The sequence below is a fragment of the Triticum urartu genome, chromosome 6A (assembly GCF_056163025.1).
Source record: "Triticum urartu cultivar PI428250 chromosome 6A, HENAU_Tu73, whole genome shotgun sequence".
In the NCBI taxonomy this organism is placed as follows: Eukaryota; Viridiplantae; Streptophyta; class Magnoliopsida; order Poales; family Poaceae; genus Triticum; species Triticum urartu.
Window position 1 is genome coordinate 578,532,822 of NC_141878.1, and position 24,686 is coordinate 578,557,507.

Below are 24,686 nucleotides of genomic sequence, written 5' to 3' on the forward strand. Positions count from 1 at the left end.
CGCCAAAACTACCACCACCACCTCCACCAAAACCGCCATCGCGACCACCACCACTCTGCCAGATCGGAGTGACTGGGGTCGACGGAGCAGGAGTCGAGCCACCGGTCCCCTACATGTTTCAGAAAAGATTCTAACGGTAAATATGATATGATAGTGTTTCATGAACGAGAACTAGTTTGCTAGTAGTTAGGCAAATGTACTAACCGGACCATCACTGCCTAGTGCCACCCATTCATCGAACGTGGGCACGTGTGGGGGTTCTCCCGCAGGTGGTGGTGGGGGTCCCATTTGTGGTGGATCCGTGCGGTTAGTCCAAGACGCCAACATAGCCTGAATGTTAGTTAAACAAGCAAACTAGAAGATCAGAAGGAATGAAAGTGCAAAAATTTAGCTTGGTTTTAAGAGGGCAAAACTAACCATCATCATCTGACGGTTGTAATCATCGTTTGCCTTCACTCGTTTCAAGTACTCCCGCACCTCGAGATTCCTATGCTCGACAAACTCCTTATATGCCTACATAATTTAGGTTGTTTCTAAGTGAGCAATGCTGAAAATAAACTGAGAATGCAAGATAGAAAAAGATAAAGAGGAAGTACTTACAGCATGCTGGCGGGCTAAGGGAGTCTGTGCACGCCCCGTACTCTCTAACTGGCTCTGGTTGGTAGCCCGAAGCTGTGTGTACGAGATCGAAGGAGTGATCAAGCCATCGAAACACGGATACCAACCATTCTTCTTCCCCTGGATGGCCACCACCGTCGTGTCGTCGATCTGAGACTGGGCAACCTCAGCAACAGGAACATCCGGATGCAACTCCTGATAGTGATGAATGTAAGACCCCAGGTGCTCCTCGGTCTTGCCGTAGTACTGGCTCTCGCCCTCCTTGCGATGACTCCGCTCGCGGGCCAGCTTCCACGACTCCATGTCTGAGAGCGGCATCTTCAACTTGTCCTCCTACAACGTCAAATAGAAGTCAGTCGTACATAAGAACATGACGTAAAGAAGAACAAAAATGCATCATGCACATAGATATACCTTCATGGCCTTGAAGCCCAGTGGTTCCTGTTTCCTTGGCCGTGTGTCCCGTCGTCTCCACGGTTAGCCCGGGCCTTGATGCTCTTGGCAGCAAACTCTGCATCGGCGCCGAGCCACCTATCCACCAAACTCGCCCATCCGTCATGCCTTCCATAGCACCAACGAGGAACAACCTATGCAAATTTTGGAAGCATGACATGTGAGCACGAAACATATAGTTGACTGCTTGAAACAATGAAAAGTTAGTAATAGTTACCATCATGAACTGCTCCTTGCTCAAGGTAAGTCGTAGCTTCTGCGCTTGAGTTTTGGTCATCTTTTGGTGCAGGTAGTAGTGGTAGTACTGCGAGACGGCAACCCAGCGCACCTCGTACTGCAACTGATGAGCTTTCTTCTTCGCAGCCGCAAGCAAGACCACGTCGGCTCTGGCCTTGTGCTCGTCAAGAACTCTATAGAGTTGCTGCAATCATGCATAAACCAGAAGCAAACAAGGCATCAGTTGAGTGATTCAATGATAAACTATGAACGAAACTGAAGACAAGTGATTCAGAAGAGAACTTACCCAAAATTTGGTGATCACGGCCTTAGCGGTCGTCCCGTACTCCGCGTTGCTGCAAGCCTCGTAGTGGGCCCAGCTCGTGGCCAAAACCCGCTGCTGCGGGTCCCTGTCTAGCCGCGGGCAGAATAGGACAAGCCAAAACTCCTTCAATAGAACAGTGATAAGGCCGTTCAGTTTACGGCCCTTTCCGCGAAGGATCCAGTTTCTGCAAAAGAATCAAATGATTGCCATGTGTAAAATAAGAAAATGTTGTCATGTGTTGAAAATATGATTGAGAGGCACTTACTCTGTCCCCACAGGTTCAATGAGCCACTTGTGCTCCTCGATAGAAGGTGGTGTAGGTAGTCCGGCATTACCACGCAGCCACCCCTGCTTAGAACCCGGTGGCAAGTCGCCCCACAACGCGGGATCAACCTCCCATCCACCCTCCTCGCCCTCCTCCTCACCCTCCTCCTCGGCCTCCTCCTCCTCACCCTCCTCCTCGACCTCCTCCTCCTCGCCATCAGGAACATACTCCTCCTCCTCAGACTCAGAAGGTGCCTCTGTATAGGAGGGCATCGAAGAAGACCCTCCTATTTCAGACACGGCCCGGAGTTTTTTGCCCCGGTTGCCTCTCCCCCCACCTCCTCCTCCTCCTCTAGGGGCTCTCCCCCCACCGCCTCCTCCTCTAGGGTCTCCTCCCCTGACCCCTCCACCTCCCTGTGAGGTGTCATCCTCGCGTAGTCGGGAGGGAACCTTGTGGGCTCGTCCACTCCGAGTAACTCCTTTAAATTTACTGAGGAAACTAGCGCCGCTAGACTTGCCCATGATTAGCAAACCTGCATTGAGAAGAGAATAAACAATTAGTAAGGATATCAATTAAACAAGCATACAGGAAAAACATTAATACCAGAAGAGCACATTAAGCATACTATTGTAATGATCATTAAAAGAACTTACATTTTCTAGAACCCATATTAATCATCACTATTGTAATCTATTTGTGGACCGGTCTCATCATCACTATCACGCATATCTTCTTCGTTGTCTGACGGAGGTGGAGGCTCTTCCTCATCGTCAGCGTCTTCATTTAACTTTTCAAGCATAATTATGTCTCTTTGATTCACAACTGCCTCACCATCAATCCGTGCGTCGTCGTCGTTTGGGTCCAGGTCAACATAACCCAAGTCATCATCCTCGTTGTTTCGGACCACGTCATCATGTTCCTCTTGATAGAACACTCCCTCGTATGTCATGGGGTTTATGTTGTAGTAATCATCATCGTTCGGGTCCGGTAGCTTACCATGCGGCGACACCTTGACACAACTTCCCAACCCTTTAGGTACTCTTTCTGGCATGGGTAAGGCAGATAATATACTTGTGTGGCCTGGGTAGCGGCGATAAAGAGATCAGCTCCGGCATAGACGGTTGATGGTTTAACTTCAACTAAACCAACAGAAGGCGTATGTCTCAGACCCTTTTTGGGGTCGAACCATCGACATTTGAACATAGTGAGACTTAGGTGTTCGCGGCCACGTTTGAATGTAAGCTCGTATATTTTTCCTACCCTTCTGTAGTAATCTACTTTATTATCTCCTTCAGTGAAGACTCCGGTATTTATGGTTTTGGGATCAGGCCGACTGTTCTGGTGCTCCTCTGTATGGAAGCGATACCCATTCACATCATACTTTTCGCATGTCATGACGACAGGATCAAAACCCATGGAAACCCATCTCAATTCTTCATCCATTGATTCGGTCAGATCATTTCCCTACAAGTTTAATTGAAATTATAGGGTGCATGAGTTTAATTGAAATTATAGGGTGCATGAGTTTAATTGAAAGTGTGAAAAATTACTTTCTCGATGAACCACGCAACGAAATTTTTCCTTCCATCAGCACCCTTTCGGAGAAGAGCAAGTGCCTCCGCTTCAGAAGGAGGCAGCATTCCCGTCCATTCTTCTTCAACGAATCGACTACAATAAGAAAAGCGGTATAAGAACTAGGCAAAGTGAACATAACGAATTGACTAAAAGAATGGTGCAAAGGTATTACCTCATCCACTCATCCTCAACTTCCTTGATGTTGTGCAAGATATAGAACATGACATCCTCCCACTCATCTCGTGGCATGAGATAAGATTTCGAGCATCCAGCCCTACTACCTTGCCCGATGAATAGAGGCAACTTGGGTTTATACTTGGGTTCTTCTGTATTGTATCGAGACACCTTATTGTGCAACGTGGGAACATGGTCTGGATAGTAGGCTGTCCTGAGGTCTGCCACCTCCTCTAGGATAACTGCCTCAGCTATGGAAGCTTCAATCTTAGCTTTGTTTCCACATTTCTGTCTCAGATGCTTGTTCTGTCTCTCAGGGCCGTACTGCCAACGATTCTGCACAGGGCCCCCCAACAAAACCTCGTTCGGGAGGTGCAAAAGGAGATGTGTCATCGGAGTAAAGAAGCCTGGCGGGAAGATCTTCTCTAGCTTGCATATCAACTCCGGCGCCTTCTTATGCATTTCTTTTATCTTCTCAGGACATACTTCTTTAGCACAAAGCGTGCGGAAGAAATGGCTTAACTCCGCAAGCACACGCCAGACACGCTCGGGAACATAGCCCCGAACCATCACCGGCATAATCCGCTCAATCCATACATGATAGTCATGACTCTTGAGCCCGGTCACTCTGCCCGTTGAAAGATTGACCCCCTTACTTATATTCGACGCATAACCATCAGTGAACTTCACGACGTGTTTCAGCCACTTGAATGTCTCCATCTTATGATCCTTTTTAAGTACGAAGTCAGCATCTGGCTTGAACCAAGATTTTCGACTGCCTGTGGGAGGCTACATGTGTAGACGTGGTCTATCACAAATATTCTGTTGATCAACTCTAGCATTAACATTATCCTTTGTCTTATCAGGAATGTTGAGGATCGTGTGAAAAAGGGACTCTGCGGCATTCTTTCCGGTGTGCATCACGTCTATGTTGTATGGAAGTTTGAGGTCCTTAAAATAGGGAAGCTGCGTGAAGGGGGTAATGTGAGTCCAGTTGTGCGTCTCACCATATCCTTCAAAAAATTTCCCTTTACTTTTTCCTTTGCCCTCGCCCTCGTCTTCGCCTGTGGCTTTTCCTTTGCCTTTGCCTTTGCCTTTGCCTTTGCCTTTGCCTTTGCCTTTCCCCTCATCGGCAGGCTTAAGAGCTTTCAGCTGAGCAAGCACATCCGCACCAGAAAACGTTGGAATCTCGTTTACTTCATGGACAACTTTGCCTTTTGTGAAGTTCTTCTTGTCTTCCCTGTCAGGATGGTCTGGAGGGAGGAACTGTCGATGTAGGTCAAATGCAACATACTTGCCACCCTTCTTCAGCCAAATGAAAATCAAGGCCTGCATGCACACTGGGCAAGGCATCTTTCCACTTGTACACCATCCGCAGAACAAGGCATAACCGGGAAAGTCATGCATGCAATATTGTAGCCAAACTTTCATGAAGAAATTTTTCTGCAGATGTCGGTCGTATGTCAACCTCGGGAAGTACCAAGAATGGTGCAAATCATCCACCAACGGCTGCATAAACACACTCAAATTCTTCCCCGGATATTCAGGCCCCGGAATTATAAGCGACAGGAACATGGTCTTGCGTTGCATTATGGCGCCGGGAGGGAGATTCAGCGGAATAACAAATACGGGCCAACAGCTGTATGGATTAGACGACATACCATATGGATTGAACCCATCACCTGTTATAGCAATTCTGACATTCCCAGCCTCGGCTGCTTCCTCCGGGTACTCTATATCAAATGACTTCCATGCTTCACCTCCTGATGGATGTACAATTTTTTTTTGGAATGTACCTTTTCCCTTCCTTGTGCCACTTCATCATTTTGGCAGACTCCTCGGTGATGAAAAGGCGCTGCAGTCTTTTTATAAATCAAGATACCGAAGAACCTTCACAGGGATTTTTAGCTGCTGCTTCTGACCATGATTATCGACCACCTCAATATACCGAGAGGAACCGCACTTCCTACAGTACTTGTCATCCGCATACTCATGCCTAAACAAAAGGCAATTCTTTGGACAAACATGTATTTTCTCATAGTCCATCGAGAGCGCCTTCATGATTTTCTTCGTACCGTACATGGTTTTCGGCAGTTCATGGCCCTCAGGCAGGCTGTTAGCCCATACTCCCAGAAATGCTTCGAAGCAACCTCGGCTACAGCCGTACTCAGCCTTGACTGCCATCAGTTGCGAGATGGCATCCAGCACAGACAGCTTGGCACCCTCATAGAGAGGTTTCTTTGACGAGGCCAAGATTTCCAGGAAGGCCTTTGCGGTTTCCTCCGGCTCCTCCGGTTCATTCGCTGAATGTGACGGAGGTGTCGGCTGTGCAGCAAAGACATCATCTAGCATGTCTCTAACCCCATCGTCCTCACAACCAGCGACGCGTTGTCGTATCACATCCTCTCTACCACGGTCCCGCTGGGCAAAGTTTATCGGCATATTAAAGTTGGGCATAAATTCATGCGTGTGAAGGTGCTTAGTCATCTCACTCTTATCTCTGCGGATACGTCTCTTACATCTGGCACACGGGTATTCTGGCACCATCCTCATTGGACTACGGAATATCTCTTTCAAAAACACATCAGTTTTCTTGACCCACTCTGTTGTTACTTGATTCCGACGGAAAAACCCAATATACATCCATTGATTATCTGCCATCTCTGCTTTATTGGAAGCCACACAACAAAATTAAGGATTCATTTAAATTACTCACATCAATATTTTATTTTTTACAAGGTTGACGAGAATCGACATTTAATCCACCTACATCTCTAATAGGTAAAGATGGGTCCTAATCCCACCCGAGAATGTGTAGATTGAGTACGTTGTCCATGCTCTACCCCATTCCGAGACAAAATTTCGGCAGCACCTCCCCGCTGTTCTCCAAATACACGTCTCGGCAAAATGCCGAGAGAATGTGCATCCGAAGAACAACAGGGAGGCGCCGCCGAAATCCTGTCTCGGAACGGGGTAGAGCATGAACAACGTACCCAATCTACACATCCTCGGGCTGTCCGTGGAAAGCGCTGGACAATCCGAAAGAGCTGCGGTGATAAATATGCAATTGAATGCATATTTATCGATGCAACCCTTTCGGACGGGAGACCTAGGTTACGCAACTTGATGTGAAAATTTAATCTAGTGACATGGAAAAAAAGTGGACGAGGCCATGGAATTGTTGCTCACCCTCCGATGTAGTCGATCAAAGGAGACGGACGATCGTGGACCAACACCTCCAATGTCAACGATCACTCCACGAAGATGGATCACCACAAATCCTGTTAATCACACCGAGTGAAAAAAATTAGGTCGTCACCTCACATTAAGCATTGACACAACATTATGAATGAACATGAAACAACATGTCAAATTGTAAAAAAAAACTTCATTAAATATTTTAGAAACCAAGTGCCTCGAATTGCTTCTTATATATGAATCAACATTACCAAAACACTAACTTGCTCCATGGACCTCCATACACGTCTGCTTCTTGGCCTACCATCACCATTTATTACCTATTTATTTTCCATGTTGTTCTTGACAACTGTGTATATATTTTTCTATAAAATTGCTGCAATTTGTTATTTTGCAGCCTTTTTTTGCTGTCATACAAAATTTAGTGCAGTGCCCTGATAATGACATGTCCCTGTGTTTGCAAGGTGCCACAATGTTTTCCATTCAAAACCAATGGAAAAACACCCATCCAAGTTTCCAGAATGGCAGCATATTCATCCATCTATCTATCTATTCATCTAGCATCCATCCATCTATCTATTCATCCATCTATCTATTCATCCATCTATCTATTCATCTAGCATCCATCCATCTATCTAGCATCAATCTTACATGCATATATCCATTCATTACATATATATCCATCTATGTAAAAAAACAGTAACAAATTGCAAAAAATTGAAAAAAGCCTCACCTTGGCCGCCGGTGCAGCGGGCAGCAGGGAGGCCAGGGGGCAGCCGCCGGGGAAGGGTGGACGGGGCCGGCCGGGGCGTAGCAGGGCGTCGGCGGAGGGGCGCAGTAGGGCAGGGCGTCGGCGAAGGGTGGACGGGGCCGGTCGGTGCAGCTGGACAGGGAGGGCGCGGGGTCGGGGACGGGTGTGGACGGCGCTGGCGAGAGGTGGCGGAGGGACGGGGGTGGTGGTGGGGTGAGGGGCGGAGAGGAGGGTGGTCGCGGCGGCGCGGAGACGAGCTGGCGACGGCGTGGTGGCGGCGGCGGCGCGAGAAGGGGGTGGGGATGTAGGCGGGGAGGGGGAGGGGCGAGGGAAGGGGGTGGCGCGGGTGGAGCGGCGGCGGGCGGCCGGCGGGGAGCGACGCGGACGACGGGGAGCGGCACGGCGGCGCGGGTCGAGCTCTGGCGGCGGCGCGGGTCGAGCAGCTATCAGGGCGAATGAGTGGTGGAGGTCGACCGGCTGAGGATAAGAGCGAACTATGCCGATGGCTAAGCCGTCGGCATAGGAAGCGATGCCACGTGGCACCTATGCCGACGGCTTAGCCGTAGGCATAGTTATATTTTTTATTTTTTTTAATGTTTTTAATAGCTTATATTTTTTCTTCTTTCTGTTTTTTTATTTCATATAAATTTTTGATGTTTTTATAGTCATAAGTTATATTTTTTTATGTATTATTATTTCATATGCATTTTTAATGTTTTCTTAATGCATTTTTAATATATTTTTTTGCAACAACTTTTATACATGTTTAACATTTTTATAAAAATATTATTAACTGTATTCAAATATATTTTTAGTGTATATTATTTTCATACGCATTGAAAAGTTTCGTTTACATATAAAATGAGGGACCGACGCGTCCGTTTCCCCCCTCCAGGTGCCGGCGGCGGCGCCGTCCGTGACGGGGGCCACACCCCGGAGACGCGTGCCGCCTCTTCGGACATGTCACAACACCACCCCGCATGTATGAGGGCCCGGTACGACACTCTGGTGGCATTGCTACCCCCAGGGCCCCCGTCCCGGCTAACCCTGTAGCGTTTGACCACGGGATCTAGCCCTTTGACTTTGCACGGACGGGCTTTGACTAGTGGACCTCTCCACCCGGTTGTGTCGGGTCGGCCCAGAGGGACACCGAAGAGCAACATCCGAGCCAAACCCACAACTACATCCACTCCGTGTAGACCCGACGCGGTAGTTTCCCCCCTCGTGAGGGGGGCCACGCACCGGAGATGCGTGCCGCCTCTTCGGACATGCCACAACACCACCCCACATGTATGAGGGCGCGATACGACGCTCCGGTGGCATTGCTACCCCTAGGGCCCCTGTCCTACCTAACCCTGGAGCGGTTGACCACGAGATCTAGCCCTTTGACTTCCCACGGACGGGCTTTGACCAGTGGACCTCTCCACCCGGTTGTGTCAGGTCCGCCCAGAGGGACACCGGGGAGCAACATCCGGGCCAAACCCACATCTAAATCCACTCCGTGTAGACCCGACGCGTCCGTTTCCCCCCTCCAGGTGCCGGCGGCGGCGCCGTCCGTGATGGGGCCACAACCCGGAGACACGTGCCGCCTCTTTGGACATTCCACAACACCACCCCGCATGTATGAGGGCCCGGTACGACGCTCCGGTGGCATTGCTACCCCCAGGGCCCCCGTCCCGGCTAACCCTGTAGCGTTTGACCACGGGATCTAGCCATTTAACTTTGCATGGGCGGGCTTTGACCAGTGGACCTCTCCACACGGTTGTGTCGGGTCGGCCCAGAGGGACACCGGGGAGCAACATCCGGGCCAAACCCATAGCTACATCCACTCCGTGTAGACCCGACGCGGTAGTTTCCCCCCTCCAGGTGCCGGCGGCTACGCCGTCCGTGAGGGGGGCCACGCACCGGAGACGCGTGCCGCCTCTTCGGACATGCCACAACACCACCCCACATGTATGAGGGGGCGGTACGACGCTCCGGTGGCATTGCTACCCCCCAGGGCCCCCGTCCCACCTAACCCTGGAGTGGTTGACCACGAGATCTAGCCCTTTGACTTCCCATGGACGGGCTTTGACCAGTGGACCTCTCCACCCGGTTGTGTCAGGTCGGCCCATAGGGACACCCGGGAGCAACATCCGTGCCAGACCCACAGCAAGATCCTCTCCGTGTAGACCCGACGCGTCCGTTTTCCCCCCTCCAGGTGACGGCAGCGGCGCCGTCCGTGATGGGGGGCACACCCCGGAGATGCGTGTCGCCTCTTCGGACATGCCACAACACCACCCCGCATGTATGAGGGCCTGGTACAACGCTCCGGTGGCATTGCTACCCCCCAGGGCCCCCGTCCCGAGCGGTTGACCACGGGATCTAGCCCTTTGACTTTGCACGGATGGGCTTTGACCAGTGGACCTCTCCACCCGGTTGTGTCGGGTCGGCCCAGAGGGACACCGGGGAGCAACATCTGGGCCAAACCCACAGCTAAATCCACTCCGTGTAGACCCGATGCGGTAGTTTCCCCCCTCCAGGTGCCGGCGGCGGCGCCGTCCGTGAGGGGGGCCACGCACCGGAGACGCGTGCGGCCTCTTCGGACATGCCACAACACCACCCCACATGTATGAGGCGCGGTACGACGCTCCGGTGGCATTGCTACCCCCTAGGGCCCCCGTCCCGCCTAACCCTGGAGCGGTTGACCACGAGATCTACCCCTTTGACTTCCCACAGACGGGCTTTGACCAGTGGACCTCTCCACCCGGTTGTGTCAGGTCGGCCCAAAGGGGCACCGGGGAGCAACATCCGGGCCAGACCCACAGCAAGATCCTCTCCGTGTAGACCCGACGCGTCCGTTTCCCCCTCCAGGTGCCGGCGTCGGCGCCGTCCGTGACGGGGGCCACACCCCGGAGACGCGTGCCGCCTCTTCGGACATGCCACAACACCACCCCGCATGTATGAGGGCCCGGTACGACGCTCCGGTGGCATTGCTACCTCCCAGGGCCCCCGTCCCGGCTAACCCTGTAGCGTTTGACCACGGGATCTAGCCATTTGACTTTGCACGGACGGGCTTTGACCAGTGGACCTCTCCACCCGGTTGTGTCAGGTCCGCCCATAAGGACACCCGGGAGCAACATCCGGGCCAAACCCACAGATACATCCACTCCATGTAGACCCGACGCGTCCGTTCCCCCCCTCCAGGTGCCGGCAGCGGCGCCGTCCGTGACGGGGCCACACCCCGTAGATGCGTGCCGCCTCTTCGGACATGGCATAACACCATCCGATTGTGGTAGGTCATCCGATAAATATGAACACTTGGAGCAAAGTCCCCTTCATATAGACCCGACGCGGCTGTTCCCCATTCCAGTTGCCGGCTGGCGGCGGCACCGTTCGTGAGGGGGGTCACTCCGCTCTGTACAGAACCGAAAAATAATGTATGTATGCTTATTAACACATATTGTATGTAAGTTAGTTAAATAATAATAATAAAGAAAAAACTATATGTATGCTTATTAACACATACTATATGTATGCTTATTAACACAATCTATATGTATGCTTATTAACACATACTGTATGCTTAATAATAATAATAATAATACTATACGGAAAAAGAAAAAAAGAAAAAAAAACTATGCCGACGGCAAAGCCGTCGGCATAGCTGCGGCCAGGGCAGATGGACAGCGCCGCGGATCGATGACGTGTCAGCTATGCCGACGGCTGCCGTCAGCATAGGTCCTGGTCGGTGCGCTCTGGATCGGTGACGTGTCATCCGTATCTATGCCGACGGCCACCCGTCACGGCCGTCGGCATAGATTTGACGTCGTTAGCCGGCCGTGATGAGTGTTGTCGGCGGGCCCGCATCTATGCCGACGGCCTATATATGCCGACGGCAGCTGTAGGGGTAGTCTGGGATAAGCCGACGGCTGTTATGTGCCGACGGCTGCTGTCGGCGTAGACGGGGATAGCCCGACGGCCATTGTACGCCGACGGCCAGGACCTAGCTGTCGGCATAGCTCGGATTAGGCCGACGGCGGCCGTCGGCATACATTTGGCTGTCGGCTTAGAGCCCTGTTCGCGTAGTGCGGGGCTGCCTTGCGAGCCTGGATCACCTCCTCCCTCCCCTCTTCTCCCTCTCTACCTGGCTAAAGCCACCACCACATCACTCGGAGTTCGTGCTGCGCAAGCGTCATCGTCCCCGATCCATCGCGACGCCGGCCAGTGCACGCGCGCCCTCGTTCCCCTCGTCTGTTTCCGTTTAATTTCCCCGGCCCCAGTGCCTGGGTGTTAATGCGTAGAGTACTTAGTCCATTGCTGGCTAGCTCTCCATCCGTCCGGCCGTGCCACCGGCTGACGCACACACGCGGGGAGGGGAGGGTGATGGAGACCGCCGGTGGGACCGGTCGAGCTACAGGGGCTTTTTAGTACTGTAGTATCATCACCCCGGCCTTGTTGCTTGCTCCCATACTCTTCTTCCTCCTAGCTACATACAATTATTCCCTCCGGTCCGGGCTCCGGCAGCGCCAAGCTATATATTTCCTTCCTGCCCACCTCCCAATCCCATCCTCGTTCATACATACTCCATCGCTCAACGCTCAAGCTACAGCAACATAGACATATGCCCTGTCTAATTCCTGCTACCTACATACCTAGCTAAGCTTCTTCTGTCTCCCCTCTCTCGAGATCTTGTCAATCTCTTTCTACCCCGTCTAGCTAGCTAGAGCTAGCTCAATTCATCGAGATCTCTCATCGATACCCATAGTACACATCGCAATTCAAAATACAAATTTTAGATAGAGTCGAGCTGAGCTGAGCAGGGGAAGGTTTTAGAGAGAGAAGATAGTGCACAGATAGAGATAATAAGCATTTCCATGGGGCTGAGGGACGTCGAGATGACGCTGCCGCCGGGGTTCCGCTTCTACCCGAGCGACGAGGAGCTGGTGTGCCACTACCTGCACGGCAAGGTGGCCAACCAGCGCCTCTCCGGAGGAGTCGCCGGATCCATGGTGGAGGTCGATCTGCACGTCCACGAGCCATGGGAGCTGCCTGGTCAGTTTCTTAGTTCTTACTACTATTACTTACCACAGTTAGTTGGGTTTTCTTTTCGATCAGAGGAGGCTACAGGGCCCTGTGTTTTGATTTTCAGTTTGAGCTTTTTTTCGCCCTAGGTCGAGATGGCCGAATTTCGGCCATTTTTAAAAATTTCGGCTGAAATTTGATCAAATTTTGACTGCGATTTGACTTAAATTTGACCAAAATTTACCAAATTTGAGCAATTTCGGCCTAAATATACTTTTCGCCCCAGGCCGAGATGGCCGAAATTCGGCCGAATCCATTTTTTTCGGCCGAAAATCAAAACACAGACAGGGCCCCATTTTCAACTAAGAAAATAGAGCTTTTACATCTCTAGTCCCTCTTGAGAAAATATATTAATTACTAGTTAGTCGATCAATCTCGATCCAATATGTTGTTAGTCCCTCTCCAGCAAGCTACATATCTCTTAATTACTTTAACTTCATTCCATGGAATGATTTACTAAGCATGCAACCGTGTTTTATTGGCTCCAATTGGGGCCTGTCCCCGTTTTTGTTAATTAGTGCTCTAAATTAGTAGTACTACTCATCAACTTGTCATACTGGTTGTATATGCATGCATATATATGCAATCTCGATCCTATGCAATTCCTGCAAGTACTGTGTTGCTTCTAGCACGAGTTTCTCTTAAGATTTTTAAGTGGGCTACCACTTTAAAATTCTTTGGATTAATTATTGTGTCTAACTCTGTGGAACGGTATGTAAAATTCTTTGGATTAAAGGAATTGGCTTGCAACTGGCACCTCATATCACCTTTTTTGCCCCACCCCCTCCCCTATATGGGCACTTCTACCAAGTTTTTTTTTCGGAAAGGGGCGCTTTATTATTACTTAAAAGATATAACCTTCTACCAAGAAATACGCACATACGTTTGCGTATACGCTTTGGGGGGGGGGGGGGGGGGGGGGGGGACGGGGACGTCCACTGAAGCTTCTGTTGCTAACTGTGCGTCTGGCTGGGCATGGTGGTATGCAGATGTGGCGAAGCTGAGCACAAACGAGTGGTACTTCTTCAGCTTCCGCGACCGCAAGTACGCGACGGGGCTGCGCACGAACCGCGCCACCAGGTCTGGCTACTGGAAGGCCACCGGCAAGGACCGCATCATCCGCAGCCCGAGGTTGTCGTCATCCCGCTCTGGCCGCGCCGCCATTGTCGGCATGCGCAAGACCCTCGTGTTCTACCGCGGCCGTGCCCCCAACGGCACGAAGACCTGCTGGGTCATGCACGAGTTCCGCCTCGAGAACCCTCACTCCCCACCGAAGGTGGGTTCAATTGCCAAGCTCTAGCAATATAAATCTGATGTTATCTGTGTTTTTAATTGATAAGCGATGCTAATATGCATATTTCTTGGAATTTTCTTTGTGCAGGAGGACTGGGTGCTGTGCAGAGTTTTCCACAAAAAGAAAGCCGATATGGAGTACGCCATGGACGGCGAGGAGGAGCTCGTCGGCGGCGTCATGGCTCGCAGGGCTGCTGCCCTTAGCGGAACCAACTACGTAAGCTCCTCGTCGTGCCACGATCCGGATAAGTATCACCACTCGCCTACAGCGCCGTTCCCTTCCCTTGGCGTCGGAGGCCACCATTACCAGCTCATGCCCTGGGATCATCACCACACCCACGGCGCAGCAGGCGTCTCGCTCAGCAATGTGGACGTTTTCGCCGGCATGCCACAGCTGCTGAGCTACGAAAATATCATCGACGCCAGCCAGCAACTCCAGGGCGGCCGCAGTGCAGCGGTGGATTTGAGAGACGGCGTCGAGGATCAGTGTGGCGGCACGCTGATGGAGCTAGGGCTGCAGGTGCAGGAGGAGCACTACAACTACAACAGCTTGATGTAGATGTGTGTATATAATGTACGGAGTAGATCGGTTGGTGCTCCATGCCGCTATATTGCTCGGCCATATGTTCGTACGTTGACACAAACCGGTACACCGGCTACGATAAGACGCACACCCAACGGGACAGGCATAGACATTTGTTACATAGGAAGCGCCGCTGTTCATATACCTCATCTAATAAACTTCATCTATATCTATATCTATACCAATATAAAAAGACCCAAAGGGGCAGATCCAACAAATCTCGGCCGTCAAATCAGGTCAATCCAACGACTCAGACTGCTTCAATGATGAGCGTTCAACACGTTTAGTGTGTAGTTAATATCATACCGAATATTAATGCCAATGCTAATCACATAATTAATACGCAAATAATATTCTGCCTAATATTTACGTGTAATTAATATATTACCTAATATCAACGTGCATTGCACGTACACATTTACTAGTCTAAAAAATGATCTGTATATTTCTGGTGCCAAGAAGAACTTATTTCCTCTTGAAAGCTTAATTACTAGTACCCCGTTTCAATTATTGAAGTTCTGGGCTTGTCCAAAGTCAAACTTGTTTAAGTTCGACGACGTCTATAGAAAAATATGTTGACATCTAAAACGTGATTCTTTATGAAATATGTTTCCGTACTATGTGTATTTTGTTTTGTAGATGTTGGCACATTTTTCTATAAAGTTTGTCAAAGATAAACAAGTTTGACTTTGCACAAGCCAATAACTTTAATAATTTTGGAACGAAAGGAGTAATTAGGATTCTCAAATTGTATTCTACTAATGATCAGGCAACGAAACTAATTCTTCTACAAGGTAGATGCGAGAGAGGCCTCTACCCCATGAAGCCCCGGTAGATTTCTTTAGCTAAGATGACATACGATGCCATCAAGGCTTCCCAATAATCTCAATAAAGTGGCATCATCGCATAGGTCATGCATCCATCGATATAGTTTTTTAGCAAGAAGGTGGTCGCCCAACCTTAAACTGAAGCCCTTAAAATTTACAAATAAAGTCTCAAAAGGAAACTAAAAAAGGTTCAGTACATGGTCGGAAGAGACCAAAACAAGCAACGGAAGAGACCAAAAATACTAATCAAAGGCGAAATGATGCCCATGAGCCGCCCAGTAGCACGCTCTTACACCGGGCAAAAAGCTTCCCTAGCTTATGTTGTCTTGTCGTCAAGGTAGTCAGAGTCGGGATTTGCAGTCGGATCGATTTCCCTTCGACATTATCAAGTCGTAGTATCAAGTCGTGGACTCGAGGATTCCACTAGCTAGATTTACTCAAATAAGATATTTTGTATCCACACCAGAAATTTATATGGGTTCTATGGAGTTTTAATACTAAATATAGAGCAAAAAGACATACACATCAATGCTAGCTGTATTCCACTTCTTTTCATAGCTAACCTACTATCTAGCTTGCATGTATGGAGCATATATGAGAGGAAAATATATAGAACGTTTAAGTCTTCAGCGCACGAAATTTACTTGGGTGCTTTCTAGAGTATGTGAATAGCCGATCACTTGTATAGCTGGCCTGCAGTGCTAAACTTTGAAGGGTCTTGCTCTCCTTCTGCGATTAATCTTGACACTTCCTCCATCTCATTCCAATTCAGTTTGTCGACAAGTCTGATCCTCAGGTTTGATCCAGGGTTTCTGAGGGCAAGATCAACGGTGTCGGCGGCTGAGTGTTTAGGCTTGGGAGGGTAATAAAGGGCCATGATGCATGTGAAAAGGGGTTTGGATGATGGCATACGATTCTGCTAAATCTAAACAAACGATTTAGATAAATTAGTAGAATTGGACATGGTCCATAGCATAGTCGGGATTCTACAGTTTTGTATAGGATTCTGTGATTTGGATCACGGCTCAACATGGCTTCTACCTAATCCAGATCCATAGTGGGACTTGCATCGACACGCTTCCGTAGGCTCGTGAAGTCGTAGGTTTCTAGGAATCAAGTCAGACTACTAGGAAAAGGGCTATAGATGATATGGCCACTAATGGCGCACCATGTGTTGGTGCGCCATTAGTAATATATTACTAATGGCGCACCTGGTGTGTGGTGCGCCATTAGTAGTTTTGAAAAAAAAATTGTTACTAATGGCGCACCGTGGTATAGTGCGCCATTACTAGTTGACATAGTAATGGCGCACCACACCCACCGTGCGCCATTAGTAGTTTTGAAAAAAATAAAAAAAAATTGTTAGTAATGCCGAGCCCCACCTCCCCTCGCCCCGTCGCCCCACCGTCCCAACCACCCGCCGCCGCCGTCGCCACCCGCCACCGCCCCTGGCCCCACCGCCCCTCGCCCCGTCGCCCCCACCACCCGCCACCGCCCCGGTGCACCGTCGCCCGAACGGCGCCCCACCCCGTCGCCCGAACGGCACCCCACCTGGTGCCCCGCCGCCCCCACCACCTGCCCGTCGGCCCCTGCGCCCGCGCCGCCCCCGGAGCCAGGCTCGCCGCCGCCCCTGCGCCCGCACCGCCCCCGGAGCCAGGCTCGTCGCGGGCCCCCTGCGTCCGCCTCGCGACCCCTCCCCCCCCCCCCCCCCCCCCCGGAGCCAGGCCCGCCGCCGCTGCCCTAACCGCGGCCGTCCACCACCACCCCCTGCCCCCGAAGCCAAGGTGAGCATTTTTTTGTTTTTTTCTACTGTTTTTCTTTGTTGTTTAGGTTTAATTAGGTTATTGATAGGTTTAGGTTAGTGGTTGGTTTAGGTTAGTGCTAGATTTAGGTTTAGATAATTAGAAGAAGAAGAAAGTTGAAAAAAAGAAGAAGAAGTAGAAGAAGAGGAAAAAGGAAAAAAGGAAGAAGAATAAGAAGAAAGTTGAAAAACAGAACAAGAAAGGAAGGAGAAGAGGAGGAGGAGGAAGGAGAAGAAAGAAAAAGGAGAACAAGAAAAGAAGAGAGGTGGAGAAGAAGAAGCTGGAAAGGAAAAGGAAGAATGCATCATTGTTTAATTGTAGAGGCTGATGATCGAAAAGTTGACCTTTCTTAGGAGTAGCATCTTAAAATAAGTAACCCTTCATGTCTTCAAATAAAATAACAAAACAACATAACTCAAAACGGTAATATAACCAAGAATGCATCTTCGAGGACGAGAGCTTTTTTCAAGTGTTTATTTGCTGCTTCCTGATAAGCAACGAGACATCTCTGAGGACATAACATCATTTTAGTAGGATGTAACAATCATTAGTCTTCGAGAAGAATGATATTAAATAACATAGTGGCCTGTGATGTATTTTCGTACCGAAAATGCATTTGGCACTAGTCCTCGCTTAACAACATCATGGGTGGGAAGCAGGAACTTCGGAAGTGCATTGGTGTAGTTGATTATCTTCTGCTCAAAATTTATGCTGCAATAATGTTGTATGATAATGTTGTAAGGGTACTAATTGGTCTCTTCTACTGCTTATCAGAGATGAGGGGAAGCAGCCACCGCCGCTCTGCCTCACCGGAGTACGAGTTGGATGCTTTCGAGTTCTTCAGTATCATACTTGGGACTTCCGTATCAGCCACGAGGCAGGTATATAAAGCGAGAGATCTCCCCTTCACCCATCTCATTATGATAACTCTGTTGTTTGCTACATCACTCCTTGTCCCAAATTGCAGAGGCTGCCTGACACTTTTATGAACATGCTGGGTGAAGATCCGCTAGATAATGTGAAGCTCCGACAGGCCGGCAGTGGGGTTCGCAGGCTGTGGGACGTGGAGTTGGTGATCGAGGAGGGCCACATGTACCTGTGCCGTGGCTGGGAGAAGTTCTACAGTGCCTACGACCTGCGGACCGGGTACTTTCTTCTCTTCATGTACGACGATGACGCCACAATGCTCATCATGAAGGTTTTCAACGCGACTATGTGTCGCATGCGCTACGCTGACGACGAAGATGCCAGTGCGCTCTTCCTCTTCTTATTCCTCTACATTTGGCTTTGTCTCACATCGATTGTTAACGGTCATTGTTGCATTTGGACAGGCAATGGGAGCAGCAGCAGCGACACTGGCTACAGCCAAAGCAGCAGCGATTATGGCTGTAGCAAAAGCAACAGCGATTCTGGCTTTAGCGAAAGCAGCAACGATTCTGGCAGCAGCAAAGACAACAAGAAGGATGATCCGGACTGGAGTGGGGGAGAAGAGGAGCAGAGTGGGGATGAGGATCTGCAGGATGACGATGGGCATCAGGCTGAGGATGAACTAGCCCTGGTGGTGGCTGACCAAGGGCAAGAGATGGTGGTGGCTGACCATGGGCAAGAGATGGTGGTGGCTGAGGATGACCTAGCGATGGTCGTGCCCGTCCTGCCTGAAGGTGGCCTCACGATGGTGGTGGTGCCTGACAATGACCACGCACCGGTGGTGGCGCCAGCGATCCCACAACTGGGCGACATGACCACGCCAATTATGGTAGAAGACTACATCCCACAGCTGCCTCCACCGCCTCGCCGCTCTTGGCGCATCAGGCTGAGGAAGGAGAAGGAGAAGAACAATGAGAACTGAACTATGTCAGGTATGTCAGATCTCCAAAATGATATATACATACATACATACATACATACATACATACATACATACATACATATATATATATATATATATAGTTACCTATGTTATCTCTAATATGCTTAGTTTCCTATAGGTTAGCTCCAAAATTACTTATGTTAGCACAAAATGATCAAGTTTACATAATAAGCTTATAGTCTTCTTCTTATTCTTCTTCTTTTCCAAAATGACATATGTTAGCTTCATTTTACCTAAGTTGGCTCTAATATGCTAACTTAGAGCTTATATGCTTAGTTTCCTATAGGTTAGCTCCAAAATAACTTATGTTAGCACAAAATGATCAAGTTTACATAATAAGCTTATAGTCTTCTTCTTATTCTTCTTCTTTTCCAAAATGACATAGGTTAGCTTCATTTTACATAAGTTGGCTCTAATATGCTAACTTAGAGAGCTTATATGCTTAGTTTCCTATAGGTTAGCTGCAAATTTACTTATGTTAGCACAAAATGATCAAGTTTACATAATAAGCTTATAGTCTTTTTCTTATTCTTCTTATTCTTCTTCTTTTCCAAAATGGCATAGGTTAGCTTCATTTTACATAAGTTGGCTCTAATATGCTAACTTAGAGAGCTTATATGCTTAGTTTCCTATAGGTTAGCTCCAAAATTACTTATGTTAGCACAAAATGATCAAGTTTACATAATAAGCTTATAGTCTTCTTCTTATTCTTCTTATTCTTCTTCTAGTATTCTTCTAGCAGTGTTCTTCTTCTTCTAGTATTCTTCTAGTCTTCTTCTTCTTCTTCTCTTCTTCTTCTTCTTCTAACTTCTTGTTTATCATTTTGCAGATTTGATTTAATTCACGGAAGCTTGCATGGACGGAGTGCTTCTTTTCCATTTGTGTTTTTATTTTTTATCAATGTGAAACTTTTGTGAATTGATGGATAACGGTGTTGGATGAACAATGTGAAACTTTTGTAATATGTAAGGATGGAACTATGTGTTGGCTATGTATGTATATATGATGAAACTTGTGTGTTGGATATGATTGTTATATGGATGCTTGTTGTATATATATATATATATATATATATATATATATATATATATATATATATATATATGTGTGTGTGTGTGTTGGATATCTCATATGTGAAATAGTGACCTGAGATTAAGAAAAAATGAAAAAAAATTAAAAAAATGGTTACTAATGGATGGCGCACTTCCATGAGGTGCCCATTAGTATACCAGATACTAATGGCGCACCTGTGGGATACTAATGGCGCACCTGTAATGCGCCATTAGTAGCCAAAACAGGTGCGCCATTAGTAGGCTTTTTCCTAGTGGTGATCGAATTCTGACTATCTTGCTTGTCGCCATGTGGCACGAAGCTCCTGACAATTTGTTCGGATTTTGTCAATGAGCGGATGGTGCTACAGGATTTTGTCAATGAGCGGATGGTGCTACAGTGTCCCATAGGTTTCCACAGCTGCAATAACACATCCTTTTATAAATGAGATCCTCTGGGTGTTTAAACATATGCCCCTTCATAAGAGCTTTATTACACGATGTCTATAACAACAAAGCAAGCACCACAGAGCCAACAGAACAAAGCATGCTATCCTTGCCACTCGTCCCATGAATAAGTTGATAAAAATCCACAAACCCGGTCGGGTTCCATGTGCACCCCGCTGTCTCATGGATAACACTCTACGAACATCTTTCTATGATACATCAGAATAGGATGTGCTCGCTATTCTTATCTCTCCACACCAGACACCTTTGCCATCGTTTGAGCAATGTATTTTGATCACTTGGTACCCACCAGGAATTTTGTTCCTGTTCAGTAGCCACAAAAATATTATGATTTTAGTTGGAATTTGGTCTACCAAATCCCTATCATTTTCACTTGAGGGGTTGCTTTGAAGATTTCTTTGTGCAAGGATCTGGTGGAGAAAACTCTAGAAGGCTTGACTTTCCATGATACTAAATCACTGCCCAAGGACAACCATATGTCGGCCAATTGAGTTATTCTGCAGTTGTTGCCAATCGACAACCGCATTTGGTCCAATCGGCAGAGGAGGGTGTGGTGGCAAATGCAACAGTTGATTCTTGATTGCTCTGCCATGGGTGTTCTGCATCTTCGGCCGTTGTGTACATACTCGAGTTGGAGAAGAAATAGTCAAGGCGAGGTAATGCAATAGACGGGGACTGTGATCATCAAGGATGGTGATTTTGAAGAAGTGTTGACGATCTTGGTCGATGACCAGTCTCCTCCGATGAGCCATCAACTTTATGGCTGAAGGGTGGCAAAGTTCTTTTTTTCACGGTCATGATGCAAAAGGGGAGACAGTATTGCATTAAGGTGGTGTCCACGACATGTAGCTTTTGAGGTCTTGCCGGATCAAGTGGCCCCATTCCCGGGGCTAGGGAGATTGGTGTTGCTCGAGAGTAATTTCGGGCATGATTGCATTCTGGCATTTCTGTTAGGGGTCCTCATTACAAGTTTCATGGACTTGTGTATAATTGTGAGTTTCTTAGGGTCCTGCTTATAAGTTTTTCTGCTCCACCGCTTTGATTTAATGTAGTACCAGGTCCTTCTGGACCCTTCCCTTGTTAAAAGAATCTAATTTATAAGGTTTGGAACTAACACAAGCAACAAAATGAATAGCGAACAAACTTAAAGATCACACTCATGCACATTAACATCCAATTTGCACCTGTGAAAGTGAGTGGAATCCACTTCAGATGTAGGTTAGAGGCAAATGCATGCTTCATTGCGCCGTTCTTCACTCATGGATTTAAATCGTTTTTATCTAGCAAGTTATTGGATTGACTGCTAGTTTTGGTTTCAACTGAATGGCTTTGGTTTTAATTATGTTTTAGCAATTGTCTATGTGTCCATATATCGTGTCAGATGTTATTCGAAATAGTATTTGTTCTGAAAGAAAAGAGGATTTTTTTCGGTGCATGATTGTGTTGTCTTTACACGTTTTGGCCTTAGTGTCAGCAGGTGGTGCTTGTGTGAGCCGCTTGGGAGCTCCTATTTGCATGTTGAAACTGTGAAATTGCTGCTACTACGCTCAAATGGGCGGGCACATGAAACTCTCGCTTGGTTAGCTCGGCTCCCTACTCTGCTCGCAGGTTTAGCTCAGAAGAATCGGCTATCAGTTCTTATTATTTGAAAATATTTGTTAAATCAAAAGTTGTTCATTTATATTTTTTGGAAACATCTTGAATTTTAATAAATTTTGTGATTTGAAAAACTGGATTTTTGAAAATATTCCTGAATTACAAAATGTATTCCTAATTCAAAAAGGTTTTCAAAATTTAAAATGTTTAAAAACTCTAAAAAGCCTTAAACATTTAAGATATCCATGAAATTTAGAAAAACCATGGAATTAAAAAATGCTACTCCCTCTGATCCAAAATAAGTGTCATGGTCATGGATTACAAAAAATGTTCATGAATTTAAAAATAATTTTTTAATATCCATGATTTATAATAAATATTCATGAATTAAAATTTGGAAAAGAGAGGAAAAATAAAACGTAAAATAAAAAAGTAAAGAAGGTATGAAACCAATGGAAAAACTGTTAAAGCTGGTAGAGAAAACATGGAAAAGAAAGAAAATCTAAAAACCAAGCAGAACCTTTTCAAAACCGAGAAAACCGGCGGGCCTATTAGTAGAGCTACATAGATGTGAGTTTTGTAAATCAAACTATTCTACGCTACATGGGTAGAACCTAGTCTTTTTTTTTTGAAGTTCGAATTACCAGGATTTCATTATATCATATGATGTGTCAGATCGCCGCCCACTAAATCCTTTAAAAAGTTTTGGAGTACATCGAACCAGTGTACTTGGCATGTGTCCGGGGTGGTTGGGTTTCTATAAATGGACACAAAACTCTCAACGAGCCACATGCATCATTATATGCGGGGCCCATGGCGACCTCCGTAGTCCTCGACGCACCATGAAACTCCAGATTTAGGGATAGATAGATAGATAGATAGATAGATAGATAGATAGATTTAAAAAAAAGACAGTAGCCGGGCTGTTGTCCTCTCCTCTCAGGTACCCCCAGTTCGACCTCCGTAGTAGTCTTTCTCCTCCCCCGCCCGCCCATGGTGCAATGCACGCAAACGCTCATATATCCTCGTATGCACATGCACAGCAGCTAGCCCTGTAGCACATCGATGGATCTCCTGCAGCACGCGTACGCGAGTTCCATCATAACCCATTTCATTGATTCTGCATCCCCATGAGCACTCCTGACCTTCCCACTACTGGTGCCATGCATATATATCATCTCTGTCTGCCCAAGTGTGGACTGTGGTGAAACGGACCACCCCCACGGCACCACCACCTCGAGCATCGCACTCGCCTGGAGGTGTACGTACGTACCGTATGTTGTTGCTCATGTGCATGTGGTTGCTTGCATGGCTGGTGATGCTGAGCTGAGTAGACAAAACGAGGCATGGGTTTTTTGGACGGGCCGGTCATGGAAGCTACAGGCCAGACCGATCGATGGAAGTAGCCGTCGACCCTGCTGCTGTAGCAGGCAGCGGGACCACGGGCGGGCCAACTTCTTCCTGCTCCGCTGTAGACGGCTCGGACGATCCTGTTACTGTCGAGGAAGCATTATTGATCGATTGTATTCGTAGGGTAGCTCACCTACCGGCTACCGGTGTTCCTGTCTGTCATCCTCCCCTGCATCTGCATCTGCATGAAACCGAGTGCTCAGCTCCTCGTGCTCGATCGTGCTCCTGCCGCCGCTGCAGTGAACAGTGATGCGCATGCGTTGGCCGCCGGCCGGCTAGCTGGTCTTCCATCTCCATGGATCGTCGCTGGCCGTTTGTGCCTGTAGACTATCATCGAGCCATGCATGTGACGCACTGACGATACTGAGGGCGACTGATCCGGCTCAGCATCGCGTGACTCCCACTGTCTACTTGCGGGCATGCAGTATAATCCATCCCGAAGCAGGCTAAGCTAGATCTTGGATTATATGATTATATCTCGTTTGGAGTATGTGATCACTTCGGGGGTTTATTAACTACCGGCACTCGACACTCATCTGCCCTGCATGCATCGGCAGATAAATCTGGTCCAGGTACATAGGTCGCTTGCTTGATGCCATGGCCGTCTCTTTCCACTCTTAATTGGCGAGGCGCGTGATCTGAGATCGATTAATGGACTAGAAGACACGAAACAGGCCCGATCAAATCCCACGTTTTTTTGTCGTGGCAGGGCCTAAGCTAATAAGGTCGATCTAAGACTTGAACGATCCCGCGAGAGCGCGGCGCGGCATTTAATCCCGTGCCGGCCGGCCGGCTAGCTGGTGTCACTTTTCTTTCGCTCCCTTTAAACCCCCATCATTTCCGGCTGGACCAGGCTTGGCTTCAATGAACTATGTATGATGATGAATGATGATGGATCGGTCTCCTCTTATTCAGGCCAACGAGGACGTGCCAAGGATGGGTGGTTCCTTCAAACCAAAATTATCATTTAATGGGAGAGCCTCATATAGCTTAATTGAAAGTCTGTTATGTTTCCACTTAAGCCACCTAGGTACCACTCTTTTCACCTACCACCAACGCAAATTTAAAGGAGAAAATGTAATCATGCTCTAAAATTAGCATTTAATGTAGTATACAGAAAAGGTAAGGTACTTTCACTTTCACTAGCAT

General features: G+C 48.0%; 2 protein-coding genes across 2 annotated transcripts; both read left to right on the forward strand.

The window, feature by feature from the left end:
- The first annotated feature begins 12,086 nt into the window (after positions 1-12,086).
- LOC125512951 (protein CUP-SHAPED COTYLEDON 1) lies at positions 12,087-14,688 on the forward strand. The gene is made up of 3 exons (XM_048678006.2): positions 12,087-12,609; positions 13,629-13,915; positions 14,021-14,688. The coding sequence occupies exons 1-3, from the start codon at positions 12,432-12,434 to the stop codon at positions 14,489-14,491; spliced, it is 936 nt and encodes a 311-aa protein (XP_048533963.2). The 5' UTR covers positions 12,087-12,431; the 3' UTR covers positions 14,492-14,688.
- A 3,100-nt stretch (positions 14,689-17,788) lies between these two features.
- Positions 17,789-21,022, forward strand: LOC147966588 (uncharacterized). Its single transcript, XM_087530883.1, has 5 exons — positions 17,789-17,824; positions 17,887-18,025; positions 18,149-18,394; positions 18,476-18,756; positions 20,939-21,022. Exons 1-5 carry the CDS (start codon positions 17,789-17,791, stop codon positions 21,020-21,022), a joined length of 786 nt encoding a protein of 261 aa, XP_087387009.1.
- Positions 21,023-24,686: the final 3,664 nt, after the last annotated feature.